At 25.7% G+C, this 24,117-nt stretch overlaps 1 protein-coding gene across 2 annotated transcripts; it reads left to right on the top strand.

Annotated features, from left to right (window-relative positions):
* Positions 1-865: 865 nt before the first annotated feature.
* LOC114124541 (chloride intracellular channel exc-4-like) lies at positions 866-22,872 on the top strand. Of its 2 annotated transcripts, none has more exons than XM_027987827.2 (6): positions 866-1,297; positions 14,477-14,619; positions 15,750-15,912; positions 19,365-19,539; positions 20,397-20,536; positions 21,494-22,872. In XM_027987827.2, exons 1-6 carry the CDS (start codon positions 1,214-1,216, stop codon positions 21,581-21,583), a joined length of 795 nt encoding a protein of 264 aa, XP_027843628.2. In that variant the 5' UTR covers positions 866-1,213; the 3' UTR covers positions 21,584-22,872. The 2 variants fall into 2 exon arrangements, with proteins under 2 accessions (XP_027843628.2, XP_027843627.2); XM_027987826.2 differs by having other exon boundaries at positions 21,479-22,872.
* Positions 22,873-24,117: the final 1,245 nt, after the last annotated feature.

Here is a 24,117-nt window from a genome sequence, read left to right as displayed (position 1 = left end):
ATTCAACATTTTTTAGTTAAATAAAATAATGAGTTAAACAAACAAGATGAACTTGTTATCCTTTCAGAAAAAATAGAATTCATTAATTTAAAATATTATTTAATAAATCTTATTAATCTTAATAACATTGAGTAAGGTGTTAACAATTTTCTGTACTAACTATTTTGCTTTTTATGTATTGTAAATATAAATTAATATTGATTTTAAAGTGAACTTTTGAACAACGGTTCTTTCATAAGTGACTCAATTTTTAAATGAAATCAATGATTGTTCAAACTCCAAATGAAGATATTATCTGATATATTGATATAATATTATAGTGATAAAAATAATTCTTGAATTTATGATTTCCTCTCATGAAAAACATTAGTGGAATCAGAATAGGTGATATAGTTTTATATTATTTCAATATAATCGAGGTAAGCTTAAATGTAATCTATTGTGATCAAATGGTGTAGAGTACTGTAGACAGAAATTTTCTTTGGGTTGAGGGGATAGGTTATATGTCCAAAAAAACTAGCTAAATTTCGTAAAAAAAAAATTATTTTATTTTTTCTGTTATAGGTATAATGTATGAAATATATAATATTTATATATATGAAAAAAAGGTCATGGGGGATCCATTCTCTATAACATCCTCCACCCCACTGTGTACCGTTTACGCCAATAATAATTGTGAAATCTATAGTTATAGCGGGTAAGATATTTTAAATCGTGACTGTAATCTGTGAAAAGCGCGCTCGTTGTGGTATACGGACCGCGCTCTTCTTTCATGGAAGAAATAATCAACTGTTTATTTCGTCATGATACGTGCCCCGGGAGCCAAGGACGATCTTTCGGGTAAATGTTTTTGGCTTTCGCCGCCGCCGTATGCAGTTTGTGGTTCGTCGATCAGTGATGCGGTTGGTCGTCGAATAGTTCTTCGTCGTCGTATCGTTGGTCGAATTCTGTGCTGATAAAAAATAATAATAATAATCTAATATCATAAAAACAACTTTCGATCGGTCACTCGTCACTGGTCAGTACACACTAATATTGTAAGACGCGATCGTATGTGCGTTGTGCGCGGCTGTCCATCTCGTATGTAGTTTTAACGAAATCTAGTCTCATCCGCCTAAAAAATATAGAATATTAAATATTATTCCATAATCGAATAATTTTTCGTCTGACGTACTTATTATAACCCAATAATATTATTAAATACACACACACTATGGCCGACGAAGACGCGCCACACGCCAATGGCAACGTGCACGAAGAGAATGGACATGTGCCGGAAATTGAACTCATCATTAAGGTAAGTCTTCGTTTAATGTTTATGAACATAGTCTGTTAGTTTTTATCTTCTCATTTGAAAGTTGGAAAATTTTCACTTTGTGTTCGTTAACAAAATTAAACGCTTTAAGTATGTTATAAATGGTAAACGTTTTGAATAAATATAATATAACGACAAACCTCCCCCATTACACTCTCCAGGGTTAATTCCAAGCAACACGGATACCTACTAATTAATTATTATGCATAATGTAATAAATTTATACTTTTGATTAAATAAATTTAAAACTCGCAATACCTATTAGGTTGATAGATATTTTTACAAAATTACGTGTTTTTTATGTTTTATATTGCGTTACCTGTTACTACCACTGATAAATTTTACATTAATATTTACTATTAAAAAAATATTTACAGGCATATCGTAGGTACATGTAATCATATAAATACTAAAATGTTAAAAAAAAAAAAAAACTATGACCTCGTTAATGTTTACATGACGTAAAACTTATTTAACTATAGGTACTAAGTAGTAAAAATATATTTAATTTTGTAACATTACTACCGGCTGCGATAATATAGGCGAGTAAAGTATATGATAAAAAAAGGTAAATTCATAAAGTTATTGCCAATAACATGATTTAAGCGAGAGATAGGTTACGTGTTTTTTTTTTTTTATTATTATTAATTTCATAAAAATTTATTGATTTCCAATATCTGATATAAGATTAAAGTTACCGATTTATTTTTTATAAAATAAATACCTACTGAATAGATTCTGTTAAAAATGTAGTATTGACCCCGAGATCGTTTTGGACAAAAATGAAAATAAAAATGTTGGAATACATATCTATTCGTAAAATCTCATAAGTTTTGACACTTAAAAATAAGCATACATTTATACTTAGAAGTAATTAAATTCTGAGTATTATAACTCTTAATTATTAATTAATTGGTCAATTGATTTGGTAAAATTTTACCAATTATAAATTATAACTAATACAAGAATGCCGACCGTTGATTAACAATCACAGTTGCCATCAACCATCGTACGTATACAACGACGAGTTTGAATGTGTAATTATATAATATTAATAAGTAGGTAGTTAATAAATAAATATTATTATTATTATTATTTATATACTTAATAATTATCTACAAAAAAAAAAAATGTTAACATTGGTATAAATGTGTAATATTTAATAAAAATGTCTATCTTATACTAATAATATTTATATATTATTATTTTAAATTGTTGTTCTTAAAGATTTCTATCTAAAATGTGCTTGTTATGAAATTTATGTTTGTGGAGGAATTTAATATATATTTAAGCATTTAACTAATGTTTATTTAACCCGAATATCAGATTTTCGAACAAAAAATTATTATTCACGGTCCACGGATAATAGTAGTTTAAAATATTACATTAAACATCGGTACTACTAAAAGGCAAGTGGCAACTATTATCAATAAATTATACAATACAGATACATATTGATATTTATTATGTTAAATAGATTTAATTGCTTTGTCAATTATATACAAGTGTACTCATTGAAACTATGTGTTTGACATATTAATATATTATCATTAAATAATATAATATGAAATAATTTATTATTATTTTACTACTTTGGCTTGCCAGAAATAAAATTAAACCATCGATAGGTATTATTTTATATCTGATATTGAGTTAATAATTTGTATTTATATATTTTTTTAATTTTCAAATATATTTTCTTTGTTCCGAAAATTGACCAATCACTGACAAAAATGAATACATAATAGTAATATATTAATTATATCTTAAAGAATACAATAATAATAAAAAATAATTTGTGTTATGACACAATGTTGTCGTTCGTACAAATTACAACCACGGGACATGAACTAAAATGTCGCTCTAATTATTAAAATCGCTTTAAAAAAAAAATTACAAAAATTGCTAATTTCCCATAAAAATATTAAAAAAAGGAAAGAAAGTCTGACAATTACGTTTCTTGTAGCTTACATTTTAAAACGTATTGCCTACTTCAAAGTATATACACTATAATAATTTTATCGAATATATTGTGGGCTGTAAACAATTCTAAAATGGCCTGAAAAAATGTTGGCACCATCAATAAAAAACTGAAATGATGCACTTAACCTTTCTAAGGTGCAGTAAAATATGTATTTAATTGTCCATACTTATAATTCGTAGAGCGTTTTGTTTGAATCTTTTGGAGATTCTATCTCAATTTTTACTGTCTAAAAGGATTAACTATCAAATAAAAGCGACAGATTCGATACCCACATATATATATAGGCATATAGCCATATAATTATTCGTTTCGATCAGAGTTTAAAATATTAAAGTTATTTTAATAATTACGGACGTATAACTGTTTTTAAGCCATTAGTAACTTATATCACAAACGTTCCACCTACTTATATACTTATTATATATCATATTTATCTTTAATGCATAGATAATTTAAATTTAACTCAAGACTATTATACATTGTTAATTATTACGGTTTATGAATATTATACGATTGCGTACTGCAGTACGTATATGTTCTACTCAATTAAACCGTCTAATGCCTATTAACATTTATTATTTTAAATACTTTTTTTTTAAAAAGGACAAGTTTTTGGTTGGTATTACTGGTATAAAAGACGTTTAATTTGTTCAGACAATATTTTATTCGATAGTACCTAATGAAACATTATTTACACAACATTATATTATATGTTCGATAAATACGAAAAATATGTATTTATTTAAAAAGTCGTAGGACTACAGTATTATTTTGTAGTCTGTTTGTATTTTCCATGGTTTAGCACTCGAGTACGATGTTGAGACGCTTAAGTATATTATATTATAACATCCATAATATAGGTATAGGACACATTGTACCTACGTAATAAAGAAATGCGAACCGGCTGCGGGTGGCGTGTGTGTGGTGCTGTAACTCCCGTAGTTCCGTGGTGGTGGGTCTCAGTGCTGCAGATGTCTCGCCCCCGCATGCCTCCTCGACCTGTTCACCCCTGGGCCTCCTGTTAAGTACTTACTGCACGTGCGCAACCATCGTTATTTTCAGCTGCTGTACCTTGCCTACGTCTTAGCTATATAGTCACTATAGTTCACTATACTGCAACTGCCAACTATCTATATCTATAATTTTACAACTAAAGCATTGTAACGATAATTCTTGTTAATTTTAAAAACTACTATTCTGTAAATATTACAGAAAATAAAATGCTGATTGTTATTTGCATATTGTTTCTAATGTATAAAACTTTAAGGTATTACTGCATTGGGTAGTCTTGATATCATGATTTTATTTTTTTACATTTTCATCTAAGTACATCTCAGCGTACATTGTTGTACTATTTTTTCTCATATTATATATGAGTGTGTACTTACAAATGTTCTTAGTAAATAGTAAGACGATTTTGTATAAGCTTCTAAAGTAGATACTTTATTATATAATTTATAGTTTCACGATACTGTAAAAACCAATTATAGTTGATATAATGAACAAAAATTTGTAAAAATGTGATATCTGCACTTCGTGACTATTTAATTTTCATTATATCTATAAATTTATTTTAGAACGTGTGTTTAATGTATATAAATTATCAATGTATTATGTTTGTATAATCGCATAATTTATATCTAGATGATAGATGATAGATATTACCCATATTTGTTTTACCCAATCTGTATTAAAAACATTTTATATAATTATTCAAATTTTTAATAGAATATTATAGCTCCAAAAGAAGGATTTAAAAAGGCAATCACAAATATTATCTAAACATCACAATAATCAAGTTCAAAAAATTTTATCCGTTACTTTCACTAATAATATATATTGTGTTCATGTGGGCGTGTATACGTGAATTATATTTAGGTTAAAGTTAAACGTATAGTTCTTTGTAGGTATTAATTTACGACATAATTATATAAACATAGATATCTTAATAACAAAAATATAAATATTATTTTAATTTACTTTAATTTTAAATGTTAAATATATTTACATTAAGTACGTACATATACATTGAACGAAAACGAATGTAATTCGCATTTCATTCAAAATGACTTAGGATGTCTTGTCTAATATAATATCCATTTGGAAGAGCATACATTTCTATTGGAATTTGAAAAGTTATTCTTTTTCTTAAAAATCGTATTTTTATTCTGAATGTCTTCCTATAATCTTTTCTCTCGATTTAGTCAGATTTTTAAACAGTTCCTCACTTCCTCATTATAGTATTTCCAAATAAGGTTTTAAAGTTTTATCGTGGTATACACCGATATATCGGTATAACAGATGTAATGATAAAAAAATTTAAAAAATTAACTTTTAAGGTAATAATATTATAAAATTATAAAAAATCGTTGCTTTTAAAACTAAAGTATACCATAAACATATTCTAGATTTTTACTGATATTATATTGTTATATTTATAAATAAACATATTTTATTGTGTTTGGAATATTTTTCTATGAACGATTGTTAGCAGTTATAATAGATTTTCAATAGACAATGACCAATATTCCATTGTTTGCGCCTCGATTCGTACCTTTAATAAAAATTATGAAATAATAAGAAGAATGGCATGTAGGTTAGCTTATATGTTTTGTATAAATATAAACAAATATTGTTAATTTTTCATAAGACAGTGTTTGCTATTTTGATATTCATATTATTTTGTAGGTATATCTAAAATATATTGTACACGATGTACAATAAATTAATAATTAAAAAAATAACGTGAATACTAAAATATTTTAATTTAATAAATCAATAATTTATTTATTGAATTATATTTGCATTAATAGTACTTGTATAGTTGTATGTATTATTAATAATTTTGTATATTGATAAATGATAGGCATAAACATAAGAAAAAACTGATTGCGTTTAATTTTACACATTTAAAAAAGATGTTTTATTTAATATTTTTATAGTTAACCAAACTTATTGCAAAATACGCATAACATACTCAGTCGACAGTCACTCAGTAATTAGGATAAATTATATTTATATTCTTAACAATTAGACCTGGTGGCCAGTTTTGTTTGTTAGGTCAAGGCAGTAATTAATCACGCCACAATAGGTATCGGCATACATCCGGCTATGGAGATTTAGTGTTCCACGTTAAACAGAATTTACATCACAATACCTATTGCCTAGTGTTTTAACATATATGAAATGACATTAGATGTGCCCACGCTCATTGTTTAAAACTTGTCAAGTAAATATTTAATTTAAGTTCGAATGGTTTTTAATGCACAAGTATTTTCTTTTACTAATAATACAGAGTATTTTTAATAAATAAGCAAATTAAATTTTAAACATATCTACTAAATTATCATGAATGTACCTATTATGTTACACTATAAAATACAACGCTAACATTATTAAAGAATTATTATATATAAATGATTAGTTTTGGACAATTACGTAGTTAAATTTTATGTCCATCGAAATTTTAAATCTATTTTAGTAAGATAATGTTTTTTCTTTTTTCAATCTATTTTTCTTTCAAATATTATGTACAACATTTAATAATATTGTTTTTGTCTTTTATAGTTTACCAATAGGTATAGTTTAAATAATTTTATTAATGAATATACTGAATATAATGCCATTGTATTTTAAATCTATTTTTCACTATAAATGAGAAATTAATATTATATAATATATTATATTGATAAAAAATATTAATGTATCTTGCTTGTTTATATATATGTAAATTTAATTTGATTTTATCCCATTTGTCTGTTTGATATGTAAATGGCCTAAAAATACACAAGTGTGATTAATCTATTGATTATAATTTTAATTAATTAAAAAAAGAGTAATGAGCTGATGAAAGTATTTATATTTTATAAGATTTGTAATTAAAAAATAACTTATTTTTAAACCATCCAATAAGATTTCTGGTTTTTTATAAGGCTATTGCCTATTTATAATTTAAAGCATTTTGCTACTTACTCAAAGAATTGAATGTGCTTAAAATGGCTAAACCTTTTCTTGTTTTGTAAACATATAGTTGTAATATTAATACACTCATATATTGTATGTCAAAGAATCTATAACATTGACAAAATTTATCTATTTGCTATAAATAGTGATGCAACATCCAAAAAAATACTTAAGAATAGAGAAAACTTATTTTGTTTTTTAATGAATTCCAATGTAATTTTCAAATGTGTAATTCAATATAAACATTAATTTTAACATTGTTATGAATTTATTTTAATACCATTATGTAGTCTTGGATATATTTGATATTGATGCTACAAAGTTACTAATAATAATATCGTAAATTGGTATATTACCTATGTTTATTAGCATGTAGTTTTTTTTTTAATCTTTACTACGTATGTATTCTAGTGTTAAATTATTTTGTTATAAGTAATTTATACCATTGCATTATTTGCATGGTTTTTTAATATGGTAAATAATAAATATGATCTTATAATAACGATGGTTAAAAAGCAAAACCATTTTAAAGAAGTCTATAATATATTTTAATGATATTTCCTATTTGTTAACTCGTATAACTATGTTATTCGTATATTAATACAAGAATATAACTATTATGTGATACCATACCAATCCAATACTCAAACTGCAACTATAAGTATTAGTTGTATTACGTATATTATACTAAAGTATTATATAGTTTTATCATTCTAGGACAGCATTACTTATTGTATATTCTCACGGTAAACAGTATCTATTTACTGTTTGTCATTTTACATCTTGTTTTGTTCTTCCATTGTTAACGTGTTACGGTTTGATCGTTTATCATTCGTTGACGTGATTTCTTTCCCTTCTTAATTTAGGCCTCGTGCCGTTTCTGGCGTTTCAATTCTACATTGATAAATTGGTACTCGCCATATTATGTCCAACTATGTGAAATGAGTCATTTCTATCTGAGCGAAAAGAAGACTTTTGGAATTTGTGTATAAATGTTTTTATAGTGGCCTAAAGAAAACATTCTATGATAGTTATGTAGATTATGATATGAATCCATTGATTGTAGTTCAAATTACGACGTACCTATTAGTATTTTTAAACACCAACATAAATAGTATTTGATAATTGAATACTGTTGAATTCAATTGTATTTACGTAGATATATTTTTTTTATTATACTAAATTATTTACAAATGATTTTATACTGTGTGCAGGTCATACTTAATTTATTGTAAACGACTTAAAATTATTGGTTTATTTTAGATTCTGACCTGAGTAACGATTGTATTTGTTTTTCGTTTGTGTATATATTGTGTGTATGTGTTTTTATCTGTGTACACGTTTTATACTAGAAAAAAAATTCAAAACAGATAACTGGTTAAAAAATGGATCTAGTTAGTGCCTTTAATCCTGTAAAATATGGTAAAATAAAACATTTTCAATACTTTTTTAACCATGAACACAAAACCAAATTAATGAAATACGAACAATTGTATTATAACGGCTTGAAAATTTATTGCATTTTCGAATCTTTTATTGATTTATTTTCTTATATTTTCTAGATTTTTGAAACTTTCTAGGTACTTATTATTATTATTATTTTTGTATTATATGAAAAATGCATTTTTTTGAGAGCGCTCCAAAGAAATGCTTTTTCATCAATATCATATACATCAGAGAATTAAAAACTTGAATTTTTATATTGGATTTTTAGTTATAACTCGGGTTAAAAACGTTATGTTTTAGAGCATTTTTTTATAATATTTAGTTAATTTTATTTATACATTGTATGAATTTTTAGATAAGTACCATTTAATTTTTAATTCAACATTTTAGCTCAAGAAATTTTATTCTGACCATTTATTATTTGTCAATAGTTTGATTTATGATTTCAATACGTCGATAACTTCTTTATTTATCTACAATGCGATTATCGGTTGTATGTTTTCGTTACTCAAATGAACGTAGAATTTAACATAAACTAAAATTATTAATGTTGGTTTTGTTTAGAATTCAGCCTCAAAGTGATGTTTTAGTCTGTCAACACATAAAATCATTGCATTATTAATTTTTTAGATTTTTCGCAAAAAAAAAAAAATGTTAAAAAATTGATCATTTTTTTTAAAAGATTATTGTAGTTAAAATACATTTTTATGGAATTAAAATTCATATCCTAGTTATATTTATAACTTATAAATTTCTTTACATCGTGTTTGAAGCTATGAGAAATACCTATATATAAAATGTACAATCTACACTCAAATCTGTATATGATTATAATATTATCTCAAACATTATGAATAGGTACTATTTACTATTTATTTGAATATTTATTTTCATTTATAGTGTACTCAACATAAACTTATGGCTTATGCAGTTATAACTTATAATAGTCATAGCGTAGTATATGTGCTACGTTTGAGTTTTTATTTAAAGATTTATGAACATGTGTTGTCTATAGAATTTAAACTAGAGACTACAGAGGGGAACTTTTATTAATAACGACTGACTGCGGAGCATTCGTGTCTGTAATATATCTTGTGTAATGTATTAGAACCAATATAATAAATTATTTTTTTCTAAAATTTTATCACTCGTACTTTTAATTTTAAGACAAATTTAAATTAAATATCAACTAAACCTTAGTTGAAAAAAATTTTGATCCATCTCTTATATATATGTAGATACAAAAATTAAATATTTATTATACATAGTACATTAATATACTATGTGGATTTTATACTATGTAAATTATTTTTTATAGATTTAAATAACATTATTATTTTTATTATTTTATTATTATACAAATATTCAATAATAATTCTGCTACAAAATATAGTTAACATATTATATATTAATATGTTACATACTAGTTTTATCTATAATCTATTGTATCAATTATTATATTTTACTAGAAGTAAAGATAAAATATTTGTTTCGATTTACACAAATAAAATTAAATCGATTTTATCAAATAATGGTTTTGGCATTTTGCGTAATAAATTTCCGTTTCTTCATGAATTTATTTTTCTCGGTTATTTTGAAAAATACTGGCAATTTTTACTTTTCTAAAGTACAGACTAGATTCATTATTATATCCGAAACTATCCTCAAAGTTGAAAATCGAAGCATTATTTTTGCTACTTATCGTGTATATATAGTACATACTTATACAAAAATTATCGAAGCTATTGTCTTACTTATCTAAATATAGCCAAGCTTTTTACTATAATAAATAATAAAATAAAGTCAAATACACCCAACACCCAAACAATAAATATGACATATCTCAATGTAATGAATAAAATATAATTTTTAGAATTTGGCGTTTTTAAATTTTTTAAGTTTAGTACAGAAAAAATGTTTCAATATATTTTTTTTGTTTTAAAGTTAATTAAATTAGTACTTTGCTTGGTCAAAAGTAAAAATATTGAAAAATCACAAATATAAAAAAATAGAAAATTTTCTTCGAAATCAAGTGTTTAACAAAAACAATTTTGTTACCTATTTTAAACAGTATAAAATAAAGTATTAAGTCTCGAGATACTTAAGTCCTGCAAATAATGTTTTTGAACCAAGTATAACAAATAATTAACATCGTTATTTATCAATAAAATATGTAATTTCGTTTAAATTTGAACTTTAAATCCGAGTTCCCAGTTAATTTCAGTTTTAAACACTTAGTAGATATCTTTAATTTCAAAAACACAATAATCATAAAATATTTAAAAAATATCAAAACAAATTATTACAATACAGTAGGTATTGATAGTTTATAATGGTTTCAAATTTCATATTTTTCTTACGTTATTTTCATTATTTATGATATGTTTTGGTGTACCTATACATTTAGTTATAGCTAAATTATTTTAGCAGCTAATATTCTACTATTTTACTTTATGAACTGTGAATAAACTAAGTCCCATATTATCCTATGTTGGATTTTTTATGACTAATAGCACAAATAATCTTGACGTTATAATATTGTCTCATTACAGTCGATTTCTCTACTTTCAGCTTGACTTACAAAAAAATGTTTTTTAGTTGACATATGGTATGTTTATTAATTACATCAACAGGCTTAGTTTAGCTTTTCCTGTGGCAAACATATTTTAGTATTCGTATACATCATCGTTTGAGCCCTATATTGTTCTAGGTTCGGGTCGTGGCACCCATTTTGCTTTCTCCATGTCATACAATACTGTTCAATGTTTTGCTTTCTCTCACATATGAGTATCTATATGACCCATGGTCATGAACGGATATACGTTTACTGTATATGTAAGTGTTTTCATGGTTCATTTGTTTTCTGTTTGTGGACGAGAAATCAGTTCTTAGTCTATGCATATGGTCAGCTAAGCAATTTCATATTGACTTATTAATCTTTTATACACTGTTTTAATTTTAAACTTATAAAATATTCAATATGCTGAATAATTTTATAAATTATTATTTTTAAAATAATTATTAGGTAATTCATAAGTTTGTCATATTAAATTTTTCATAACTTAATTCCAAATTTGCAAGTGGTTGAATTATTGCTTACTTATTATTCGAGTATCTAAATCGATAGTTAAAAAATTACAAAAAAAAAAATTATTACCTTTTTTTATAATTATTTCACTTCTAAAATTTAAATTCTAAAGATAAATTAACTTGTAATTTACAAAGTTGCTTTGCATTGCTTATTGAGTCTACTGCAGTATATTAAGTGTTGAGTGTGAGTGGTCATTAAGTTAAGTCACTGTAATAGATGATATGTTAAATTTAATTTAAATTATAAATTATACTGTATATGACATGAATTATATTTACATGTCTAGGAATGTCAATATAAATATTTAATTAAAATTTCAAGTATCTACATTTTTGTTTGATTTTGAATTATGACAAAATAAAAATCGGTTTTATCAACAATTGGTACTTATTAGTAATTTGTTATTCAACTTTACTGTGATTTGAATAAGAATAATCTTATTTTATTGAGTACCTACGTTATCTATAACACAAATGGTTAATTAAATATTTTACTTTTGATAACTTACTGTATATCAAAACCATATTAATTATGTTATACTTTTGAGTCAATTATTGACCCAGTTTCAATAATTTAATTTTTATGCAGAATATTCTGTTGCGTAATTTTGTTTAACAATGTAATTTATGCATGCAACTAAATCATAATATATAGTATGTTTGAAATGATAGGTTGTGATAGGTCATACATGTTTAGTACACAACCATATAGGTATCAAAAACCCGCTTCAAAATATTTCCGCGAACTGTTATTGAACTTTTATTATTATATATTATATCGCCCTGCGGGGAAAATGACACACATAGAATGTTGCCCAACACTACTACGTTATAATATATATATATATGTGTGTAATATCTCCACGGAAACGTATCTTATGTGTATATATAATGTAATATATATGATGTGAAATAATATAGGCTCAAATAACTAGTTTTAAAATAAAAACCCGTTCTGAATGTGTAAGGAAATTGTGAAAGTAGTTTGTCGCCTTTACTATAAACTTTGTGATCTTATTTTATGTTTTTTAAAACTGTCGCTTTCATTCGAATGTATTTAATGATGACCTCCACCCATGGGTCATGACTCATGACCCTGTGCTGCACACCAGGGAGAGGTTTAACTAAATATCTATTTAAAAATATTTCGTTTATAAATATATGCATGTTCATTGGTGAACTTCCTATTGTGTCTATAGTGGTTAGCCTGTCTTGTTTTACGAATTACGCATTAAGTCAAAACTTAAAAATAATGCCTTATTACTTTGCCATGTTAGACCAAACATATTATTATATACAATGATAATTATTTTTTAACTATACTCTGTTAGATACCAAAAAAGTATCCCTTGAAATATCAATCAATTTTTACAGTCAAATTATTATTCCTACTAAAAACTAATAATAAATAATATTTATTCATGTTATTCTTATTCTATTTACAATAAAATAGTAAAAAGGAATTGATAAAATATATTTTAACTATTTACCTAACCATAGAAACTATGTTTTTTACGTTAAATTGTAATTAGATTAACACATCATATAAATAATATCCTATTTGTGTATGTTAGTTGAACTGTTATTGATATGCATTTAACATCTATTATCAAATAATGTTATATAGGTAGTTAAAGATATTTTATTATGAAGTTTTCTGAAGTATAACTAACAATAGTAAATAGAATATTTAAATTCAGCATCTGTATTATATTATATACAGATTGCATTACTTTTTTTAGTACTTAGGTATTGCTAATAGTTTATCATTATAATATAATATTTAAAAATCATAAATTTTGATTAGTTATTATCATAGGTACGTCATTAGTTTATATTTTATAATAATAATAATCATCCATTTTAATGATTAAAAAAAAAGAAATGTATTTAAAAAAAAAAATAAGCATGATATTATGTTGTAGGAGTATGTAGGTGATAACCTAATAAATATTTGGAGTTTATTATAAGGTCATGGAACAGATTCTTATAGAACTACCTTGCCTATAATACAACTTTGTGTTTGTCGTTATTGTAATTGATAAGTTCTACAACTTATAAAAACATAATCATCATAATGCCTTAATTTTATAATTTATTTATTTTGTTTATTTGATATTTTTATCATTGAAATTAACTGTATAAAATGTATGTCTTAAAATATTGAACTTGATTGTGCTTGAATGTAGTTAAGTATATTATGCATTCACCTATTAACTTTAATGCTATATACTTCATAGTCTATAGGCGTTGGCTACCTATATATTTACTATAATATTATATTATATTATATTTTTTTTTAGCCTTTTTACTATGTAAAAAAAAATTCATACAATTGCTTATGAGCTTGGGTTATTGTGAGTTATGAGTTATGACTAATACGTCAAGAATATAATTTTTTTAATGTGTAATAGTTAACTTGAGTCATATTTGTTTGCTTGAATCTATTCAATTGCATTATATAGTACATATATAATAAAATGGATTATTGTGGTTTAATACTACTCGATCTTTCCATTAAAACACAATATTAATAGTTTATAGTTATGTATTTAATTATACATTATTTATTTTTGGTTATGTTAGCTAGTATAGTCTAAATTATGTACTTTATATTTAAAAGAAATCATTTACAAAACTTCCTTTGTACATTTAATATATAATTAATACATTTTCAGGCTTCAACAATTGATGGTCGGCGAAAAGGAGCATGTCTATTTTGTCAAGAATATTTCATGGATCTATATCTACTTGCTGAGTTAAAAACTATTAGTCTTAAAGTCACTACAGTGGATATGCAAAAACCTCCTCCTGATTTCAGGTAATTTATTTATAATGATATTTAATGTGAAAATAATAAAAAAAAACACTTGTATAATGAATAATTTTGATTTATGAATTACAATTATTTCCCTTAATCAGATCACCAGAGTTTATACAATTGTACTATGATGTGATCAAATATATGTAGGTACATATCGCAATTCGCATTTTGCTCTTGGCTCTTTTCTGCTATAAAGTAAAAAGTAATATTACATTTTATAAATGGAATAGACAAATAGTCGATATTGAATACTTATATATCCAATTCACATTTTATACAACTTATACATTATATTCTACACTAAAAAAAAAAATTATTTGTTAACTACTTAAATTGTTGTTCATGTATTATTTACAAATTTGATTCAAGGTTTTACAGTAATTTATGTTTTTTCTTTGTGTCTATCATTACATTTTGGAGTAAATAATGTTATACAGCCTTTCAAATATTATTGAGCCAAATTCTGGTAAACAATTTGATCAAGTTGATACTTAGTGATGTAAAAAATAGAAATTTGCTCAGGTCCTAGCTTCACGTACTTTTAAAATTAAGAATTTTATAGACGCGGTATAATAAGAAAAAATTATTCTTTTAGTTAGCTATATTTATACTCTATAGGCATATGCAACACTACACAATTAAATTAAAAAAGAAATTTTTCTGTTAAAAATATAGACAATTTAATAAAAAATGTCCTCATAAGTTTTTCTTAAAGTAATTTAAAAAAACAAAAAGTCTTTAGTCATTATTTTTTTTATTAATATTTCAAAAATTATAAAATTATAATATACAAGGTAATAACAATATTAGAGTAGATTGGTTATCAATATATGTTTTGTAAACCAAAATTAAATAATACTGTAATTACGTAAAAATACATTACAGGATGTACAACGTACTTAATTCCTTGGGTATACCTTCATAATCATAAATAATAAAATATTTTTAAAATAGTCAGATTTAAAAATTCATATTGTAAAAGTTGTTTTAAAATATTTCAATGAAATTTTAAAATTACACACCCTCTCAAAGGCACGTTATTGTCATGTATAAAAATACTGCAGAAACTCTTTGATCTCGAATTTTATTGGTTTTTATTTATAATAATATCTTTTGGTACTTTTTAGGAGTAACTTTGATGCAAATCCTCCACCAATCTTAATAGACAATGGAATGGCTGTTTTGGAAAATGAAAAAATTGAAAGGCATATCATGAAGAACGTGCCAGGTGGATACAATCTATTTGTGCAGGATAAAGAAGTGGCCACGTTGATTGAAAACTTGTACAGTGTAAGTTAAACTATAGATGGTCCTAAGTCATTAAATAGCTCGGTATATATACATATCTAGCGTAATTCCTAAACATCGACCAATTCACTTTCCATTTTGTGTCATTTGTTATTTGCTCGGAAACTTAGAAATGACTCATGCGATAAAAAAAGTAGTTTATCTGGTTTCTGTTTCTCCTCCTCGTATTTCATGTATTTCTGAATTGCAATTTCATTTCACTAAGATAAGAATCGTAAGTCCAATAAGTCCATAAAACTGTATGATACATAGGAGACACCGGGTCTCCTATCATTGCATGATACACAATTTCTGTTCCTTTATAATGTTTATTATGTTTTAAAACTACCGTAATAAGATATAATCATTTTATATTATATGTTTATGTTTCATAAAGTAGAAATATTCATACATATTTATTTATATTAAAAAAAAAAAATAGCACTCGTGTTTTAATATGAAATCATGAGAATGTGTATGAAGTGATAAAACCGTTATGGCCGGTCTGAAATAAAGATGATGCAGATTATTTATATTTTTTTTACTGATATTTGAGTCTTGGCATTGGTCTATACGACTATACGCTTTATATTTGAGATGATATAATCACCGTCTACATTGTTAGAATAATGAATGCCATGAAAAAAGTTATCTTGCAGCTGAAGAGAGGAACAATAATAAATACTTTTAAAAACGTTACACGTGTATCTGCTAAATCTATTTTAATTTAAAAATAATATTAATAATACTATATATACACTACAATACATATAATACAAGCATATATCATGTAGGTATATAAAGTAAAAAAAAAAACAACAATTTAAACTTATTTGATTGGTATCATATATGTATAATAATATGTAGGTACATTGTTCGTTGTATTTTGAATAAAATATAATTAAAATATTGCTTTTCATAATATAAATTTCTATGACACATGACTTCGTGTAAATTATTTGTAAATTTTATCGTTATGCGGAGGTCGTAATATTTACAAAATATCGAGAGAACCCTTTAGTTTAAGTACTTAACGAGGAAAATATACTCTGATGTTTGCGTCTACCGTATTATGGTATCTGCAAGTGTTCCTTGTACGGAAAGCAGTTAACATTATATTGTATACATAATACATATATATTATGTTACTCAGTGAATTTTACTGTCAATAAAGTTCTTATCACCTCTCTCTCGTTCACTGGCAATGCGTCTATCATTGGCTTATGGCCGTAGAAATATACTATTTCCCCACAACCTGTTGTGAAGATTGTTTAACGCTGTTTGAACAATGCGTCAATTATCTAGAATGCGTGTATAACTTTGTTAAACTACAGCCCTCGATTTGTTTCGAAACGACATTCATTTTAGATTATGCATTCGTTCATTCCGACACACGAACCTACGTACTGTGCATACGCATACGCATAAATAGTGTGAATGTGTGTGTAAGAGAGAGAGCTATAATGTTTAAAATGACGTTCGACCTAAATAGTAAATATCTTTGTTATTTCAACTTGTTCAAATACTTCTCCCCTTTATGGGCCTCAATTATACAATTACATTTTAAAATTTAAACTCAATTCTCAATTTTATTGTTAAAATTTTTTTTTATTATTCTACATAATATATTATACCACGATTTAGCTAGGTAACTTAAATAAACTATTAAGCTTGACGTTAATTATTTTATCAAGATAAAATAATTGTTTGCTTTTTGTATACTTAGTAAAAGCGACATTTTATATAGTTACAATTTGACACGATTTATATATGTTCACTAATCCTGGCATCAATGTCATCGTTTTTATGGGAAACAGTAATATGAGTAAAAATATAACAAAAAAAAAAAAACAAAGGTTCATCATTTATCGGCATATTTGTTTCAATTTTTCGTCATACAGATATTTCAAGTATTAATATGTCTTTCTTTAAAAAAACAACATATTCACACATTATACTACCTAAGTCATTTTTTTCTCTTAAAACTGACATAGTAAGTATTTTTTTCTGGGTATTTAAATAATTTTTTAATAGCAATATTATGGGACACATTTGTTATAATATAAAGGAAATATGATAGTCAACAACTACCGCGTTCCCTAATTTTGCATACTATGTTATAGTTGCATAAGAGCCATAACTAAAAATTATAATTTGATAATTACTAACAGTTAGTTACTAACTGTAAAAAGTAATAACAATAATAATTTTAATATTATTTTATACGGGAAATTAAAAATTATTGATTTTCTATTTCTTGAACACGAAGGTTCGTTTATAATTACGCAACAATTATATAGGTACTAATTGTATACATCATTAATTATTTTATAATATCTATAGTATGGACTTATGCGTCAATTCATTAAATAGATATTTTTTTAGCTCTAATTAATAATAATTACGTTGTACCAATAATGTAGGTCTATTCTACGGGTGTAAGTACTAAGTATATACCGACAACGTGGGTTTTCGTCGGGTGTCTAATTTATAACTTTATAAGTGTTAAATTTAATAATCATAAAGTATTCATAATTTTGTATTAAATAAGTATGAAACCCATTGATATAGCGATTAAAAAAAAATCGTATAAAATAACGAGCCTGAGAATAATAAATGAGTCAAAAAATTAAAATTAGTTAATATTAACGTTTTAACTTTTATTAACTTAACTTTAAACATAATTGATTATTATTGATAAAACTTAATTAATAACAAATTAATTTCTATCAAATTCATGTTACGTTTATTTATATACTCGTAGTCCGCAGATTATCAAATAACAATTATAATGAAATTATAAGGTATTGACTACTGTATAATGCATATTACATAATATTATTATACTATAAAGACTAATGAGAAATTAAAATTTAATTTAATTCCTTTTTGTTTTTTTTTTCATTATCCATAACTAATCAGTTAAAAGTACATTTCTCGGAAGAATAAATAAAATATTTTCGAATTTTCGTCATATTACCTGAGTTAAAAAAAATATCATTGTAATTGTGGTAACCCATGTTCAATAGGATAATATGATTGTATGTACTCATTTTAATATAGGTACGCGTAAATTATATATAATATGAAACAACTCTTATGTATTTCAATTTAATATACTGTCTAATGGTTATATTGACTAAGCCCAAATTAAATTAAAAATATTTGTCAGAGTAAAAAAAGACAAAAAAAATTATAATTTATATTCTACAGCAAAAAAAAAAAACAAAAACAAAAATCCCATGATATTTTTTGTGATCATATTTTTCTTATATTAGTATTATGTGTTAGTTACTAATTACACTTAGGTATACTAATTATTGCATAGGTGACTTTTTTACTCCTTTGCTATTATTTATAAATACCTATTACGACTATAACATTGTTATTTTACACGATTAGATCGATTATTATTATTTATTAAGTCTATATAGTATAACTTTTATGATTTACAGAAGCTGAAACTGATGTTATTAAAAAAAGACGACGTGAGCATAAATAGTCTGTTGTCTCACTTGCGTAAAATAAATTTGCATTTAGAGAAGAAGAACACACGGTTTTTGACCGGTGACACAATGTGCTGCTTTGACTGCGAGTTGATGCCTCGTCTACAGCATATCAGAGTAGCTGGTAAGTAGTAATTATACCACTGTCGATCCATAAACAATATTGTAATGTAGTGCCAGTGCGCATTTAACAGTCAAAAATCAGCTCCTATTTTTGTTTTCATATGTTTACTTTGACACAATAATATGTACCTATATCATTGAATAAATATATTGGATTTAATATGTACGTATAGCCGTATAGGTGTACACTTTATATTAACATGGGATGGGATTTATATTTTCTGCATTTGCATATTTATTTTTTTAGTTTGATCTTGTAGTATTGTATGTTAAGTAAGTACCTATACCTATACCAATATACGTGGCATACTGTAGTTTGTAAAAATTTAAAAATATTTGGCTTATTACGTATATGACATTGTCTTTTTATGGTTTTGTATTGGTACATGTACCATTAGTATTATATAATAGGTACAAAATGTTTTTCGTTAAATATTTATCAATATATTTCGAGATAATAATTAAAAACTCAAACATTTTTTTAATAGCATACATTTATATTTTATTTTTTAATTTATGTAATATTAATTTGTTTATTATTCCCATACCTTCTAAAAATAAAAAACGCCTTCTATAATAATATAAAACGGTATATTAAAAACTACATTTTTTTTTTGTTAATGTTAATTCACCTCATTTTTTTTACAACACCTTAACCAATACGGTGTTTTATTACATTTAAACCTAATCCCTAGTCTGCTGTATAGTAATTGTAATAACCGTGTGCTGCACTGCCGAATCGCAATCAAAAATAGAAGCTGATTGAGATATAAATCGCGGCTACCAAAACGTATGATAATCAAATAAACGAATGGCACTAAAACTAAAATATTATACGTTTGTCCGTCTCATTTACAGGTAAATACTTTATGGACTTCCAAATGCCGACCGATCTAAGGTACTTGTGGCGTTATATGTTGCACATGTACCAGCTGGACGCATTCACCCAAAGCTGTCCGGCCGACCAAGACATTGTCAACCATTACAAACAACAGCAGGTCGGTAATAACATGCGACCTGCAGGCCGACGTCCTAGTCCCCCGACACTGTTTTTTTTTATTAAGAACAAAAGGTTTCAAATATAATATTGGGTTAGACCAGCCTGCGTTAAAATCAATTATATTTATATTCATAGAACATAATATACATCATGATGCATTTTCTTACAGTTATTTGCATTGTATATATTATAATATCTTAATATCATATTTTGGTATCACTATGGAATATTTTAAAATTATGTGGATGTGAAAAATTCGTTATATTTTCCGCAATAGGGTTGTGCTTCTTATTTTATTAGATATGTTGTATGGGTGAAGTTGGTGTGCCGTAAGCCCGATTCTTAATACGATTTTCTAATATGTGTATGGTGTAAGGGTATTTTATGTAGGTACCTAAACATTGCTGTTTTCGAGTCGCGTGTGGGTTTGGTGTATACGCAAGTGCGGAATAAAACTAAAATGCAAAGTATATTATCATCGTTGTAATTTTCAAACCAAACCAAACAGCTTTGAAAGCTTATACGATTTGAAAATATCGTTCATTGTAATTTTGTTTTTTTTTTTCTTACATCATCATATCGGCTTAAAAACATTTAATCGTCTATATGACTTAGCTATCGTCTCCTCCGCGTACACTAAACGCGCACGTCTGCATTTAATATTATAATATTATTATATCATTATATCAATAATGATACTGTATGTTAGATTTTTAATTAATGACGATTATAAATTATAAAAACGATCAGCGATAAAGTAATTTATGTAAAAATGTATACACACATCAGACGTATATATTATAATAGTATTTGGTCGTAGATTTATCGTTAAACTTATAATGATGTGTATATACCGCCGATTCGGGGGACTGGGACTACGGTTATACCGGTCGCCCCCGCTCATTACCGCCGTTCGTTCTAATCACACAATTTTTGATAGAATCTCATGTTACAGAACGTCAAGATGAAGAAACACGAGGAACTGGAGACTCCGACGTTCACCACGTCCATACCGGTGGAGCTCGACTTGCAGCAGGACGAATAATCGCCGCCGCGAGTGTGGTACGTACTTGCGATAATATATAATATACCGTCGCCTGCCAATCTATCTATGTACGCATACTACAGAGCGATTATGCAACGCGACGATTCCATATCCTCGTCGTCCGCTGCAGCTGCAGTGCATAATATTGCACGTATTATATGCATTTATACGTACGAATGAATACATAATATTTTATATAGTGTGTCACGATGACATCACACCGCATACAATAATATATAGACGACGTTTCCAGAAAACATTAATCGACGTATATTGATGTATATTATACTGCAATGGTGAACTGCAGCTGCAAATAATATCATAATATTATTATTATTATTATTATCAGTAGACAATAATATATTCGCGATTTATTTCTTCTTTCGGTTTTATTTATTTATTTTTATTTTTATTTTTATTTTTTTTTTTGTTTTCTCGTGTTTTTTCTAATCTATATACATTATATAATTATTATGTACGGTATTATGATATATACTATAACAACATACACGCTGCTCGTGTACTCCTTTTGTTAATTTATTCATAATAATCCATACATATTATATTTTGAATTATGTATAAATACTATATTTTTATTAATATTATATTATAGAACTAAACCGATTTATTGCATATTATATTATATTATATTTCATTGTATTAACCAACTATTTATAATATAATGCGTACCTATATATATATATTATAATATTGTCGTGCCTATATGTGCATAATTATATTATTATGTACGTTTCCGTTTAAGTATATATATAATATATATATATTATGTAAAAAATTATTTTTGTCATTAGTGCCTTGAGATTATTCTAGTTATTTTACTATTTAATATTCAAAATTGTATTTAGTATTATTTTTCGATGTACTGTAATAAATTAATATTTATTTAAGCCCGTCGTATATACTCGTGTATTTTATATCATTTCTTCGTCCCACGACTGTTTTACAGACGACAGGTGTTGGCGTGTTGCAACAGTATTGTATTGTAATCATGTGTAATGAATCCACTTGTGTGTTGTACCTAATACCTATACAGTTGTACGACAAAAAATATACCACGTAGATAAAACGATGAAATGAGAAGAAGACGGTGTAAGAAAATAAAATATAGAAGACAAGTCCATAAAAATTTTTCTGCAAGACTATAGCTTTCATATAATTCGTATTTTAACATTTATTATACCTATTTATGTGTCATGTCCAGTTTTACTATGGTTTAAAACTTGTACCATAACTAAAATTCAGATAATTATTATAATGTATTTTGAAACTGTGAGTGTATAACACACTGTTGTAAGAATAGTGTTTTATTTACGCGTTCTGTGTATTCATATGATGTAGGTATACCTACTAGTCTTGTGCGTAGGTTAACATTTTTAATTATTGCACTTATTCGATTGCATATAAGCAGTCTCTTTTTCTGGAAAAATATCTTTTCTAGTAAATTCTCGTCATTTTCCCTTCAGAATTCAGATATATTATATTGACTTCCTCAATAACTATATGTATACGTACACAGCAGTATTTAAGATTCCTTTGTTGCTTAGGTACTAAAGTAGTCACTTTTCCCTCTTTCCTTTTTAAGCATTTGTTTAATTACTCCAAGTTTTAGTTATTATACTATAACATCAATTACATTTGTACAGCTGAAAAAAATCTTTACAATAAAGCCTGATGGCTGATACAATGACGTATCATTGAAATCGAATTTAACACACCCGCAAATAGTGATCCACTCAAAACCCAACGATATCGATACTCACTTTTTTTCGATTATTTTGAAATATACTGAGAATTTTTTCTCCTAAAGTGAAAATTTAAGCAATTTTTTTTTTTTTTTTTACTAGAAAATTTGCTCTGTTATTCAATCCGCTCTGTAATAAGTTAAAAATTTCAAATAAAAATGGCTGAAAAAGATCGAAAATATTTTAAAAACAATAATATTATTATGTCTTTATAACGGTTATAACGCTATTACTGTTACTACACATTTAATGTATAAATTATGTATGGTCCACTTTAGAGTTACAACAAAAAAATTAAGTTGATTCTTATCAAAAAGTGGTGTTTGAATATTACCTAAATTAGGTATTTCTGTTTTGAACCCTCTTTAATGTTGTTAGTTGTAAAATATTAGAATGAATTAACCTATTATTAAATTTTTAGATAAAAATATTATCTATGACCGTACGTCAACATTTTTACCATATTTCAATCCGTATGCAAATTCTGAATATGTAAAATATTACAATAATTAAATATTTATTATCAATTATTACGAACAATTGATAATAATAGGTCAATTCACGTTAATATAAAGCTAATAATATGGGATTGGTTCAGCTGAACTCCAATTTGCCACGTTTCACATAGATCGCAGAGAGAAAACAAAAATAATTGTAGATAGACTTGTTATATACTTATACTAGGTTAGGTAAGGTTAGGGTTATATTAATATAGTAATAAAGTATAGTCTTAATATGTGTTATCATTAATGATTGATTACACTTTGATTT

This window comes from Aphis gossypii, chromosome 3, assembly GCF_020184175.1.
Source record: "Aphis gossypii isolate Hap1 chromosome 3, ASM2018417v2, whole genome shotgun sequence".
NCBI classification, from domain to species: Eukaryota; Metazoa; Arthropoda; class Insecta; order Hemiptera; family Aphididae; genus Aphis; species Aphis gossypii.
This window is presented reverse-complemented; position numbering and strand designations above follow the sequence as displayed.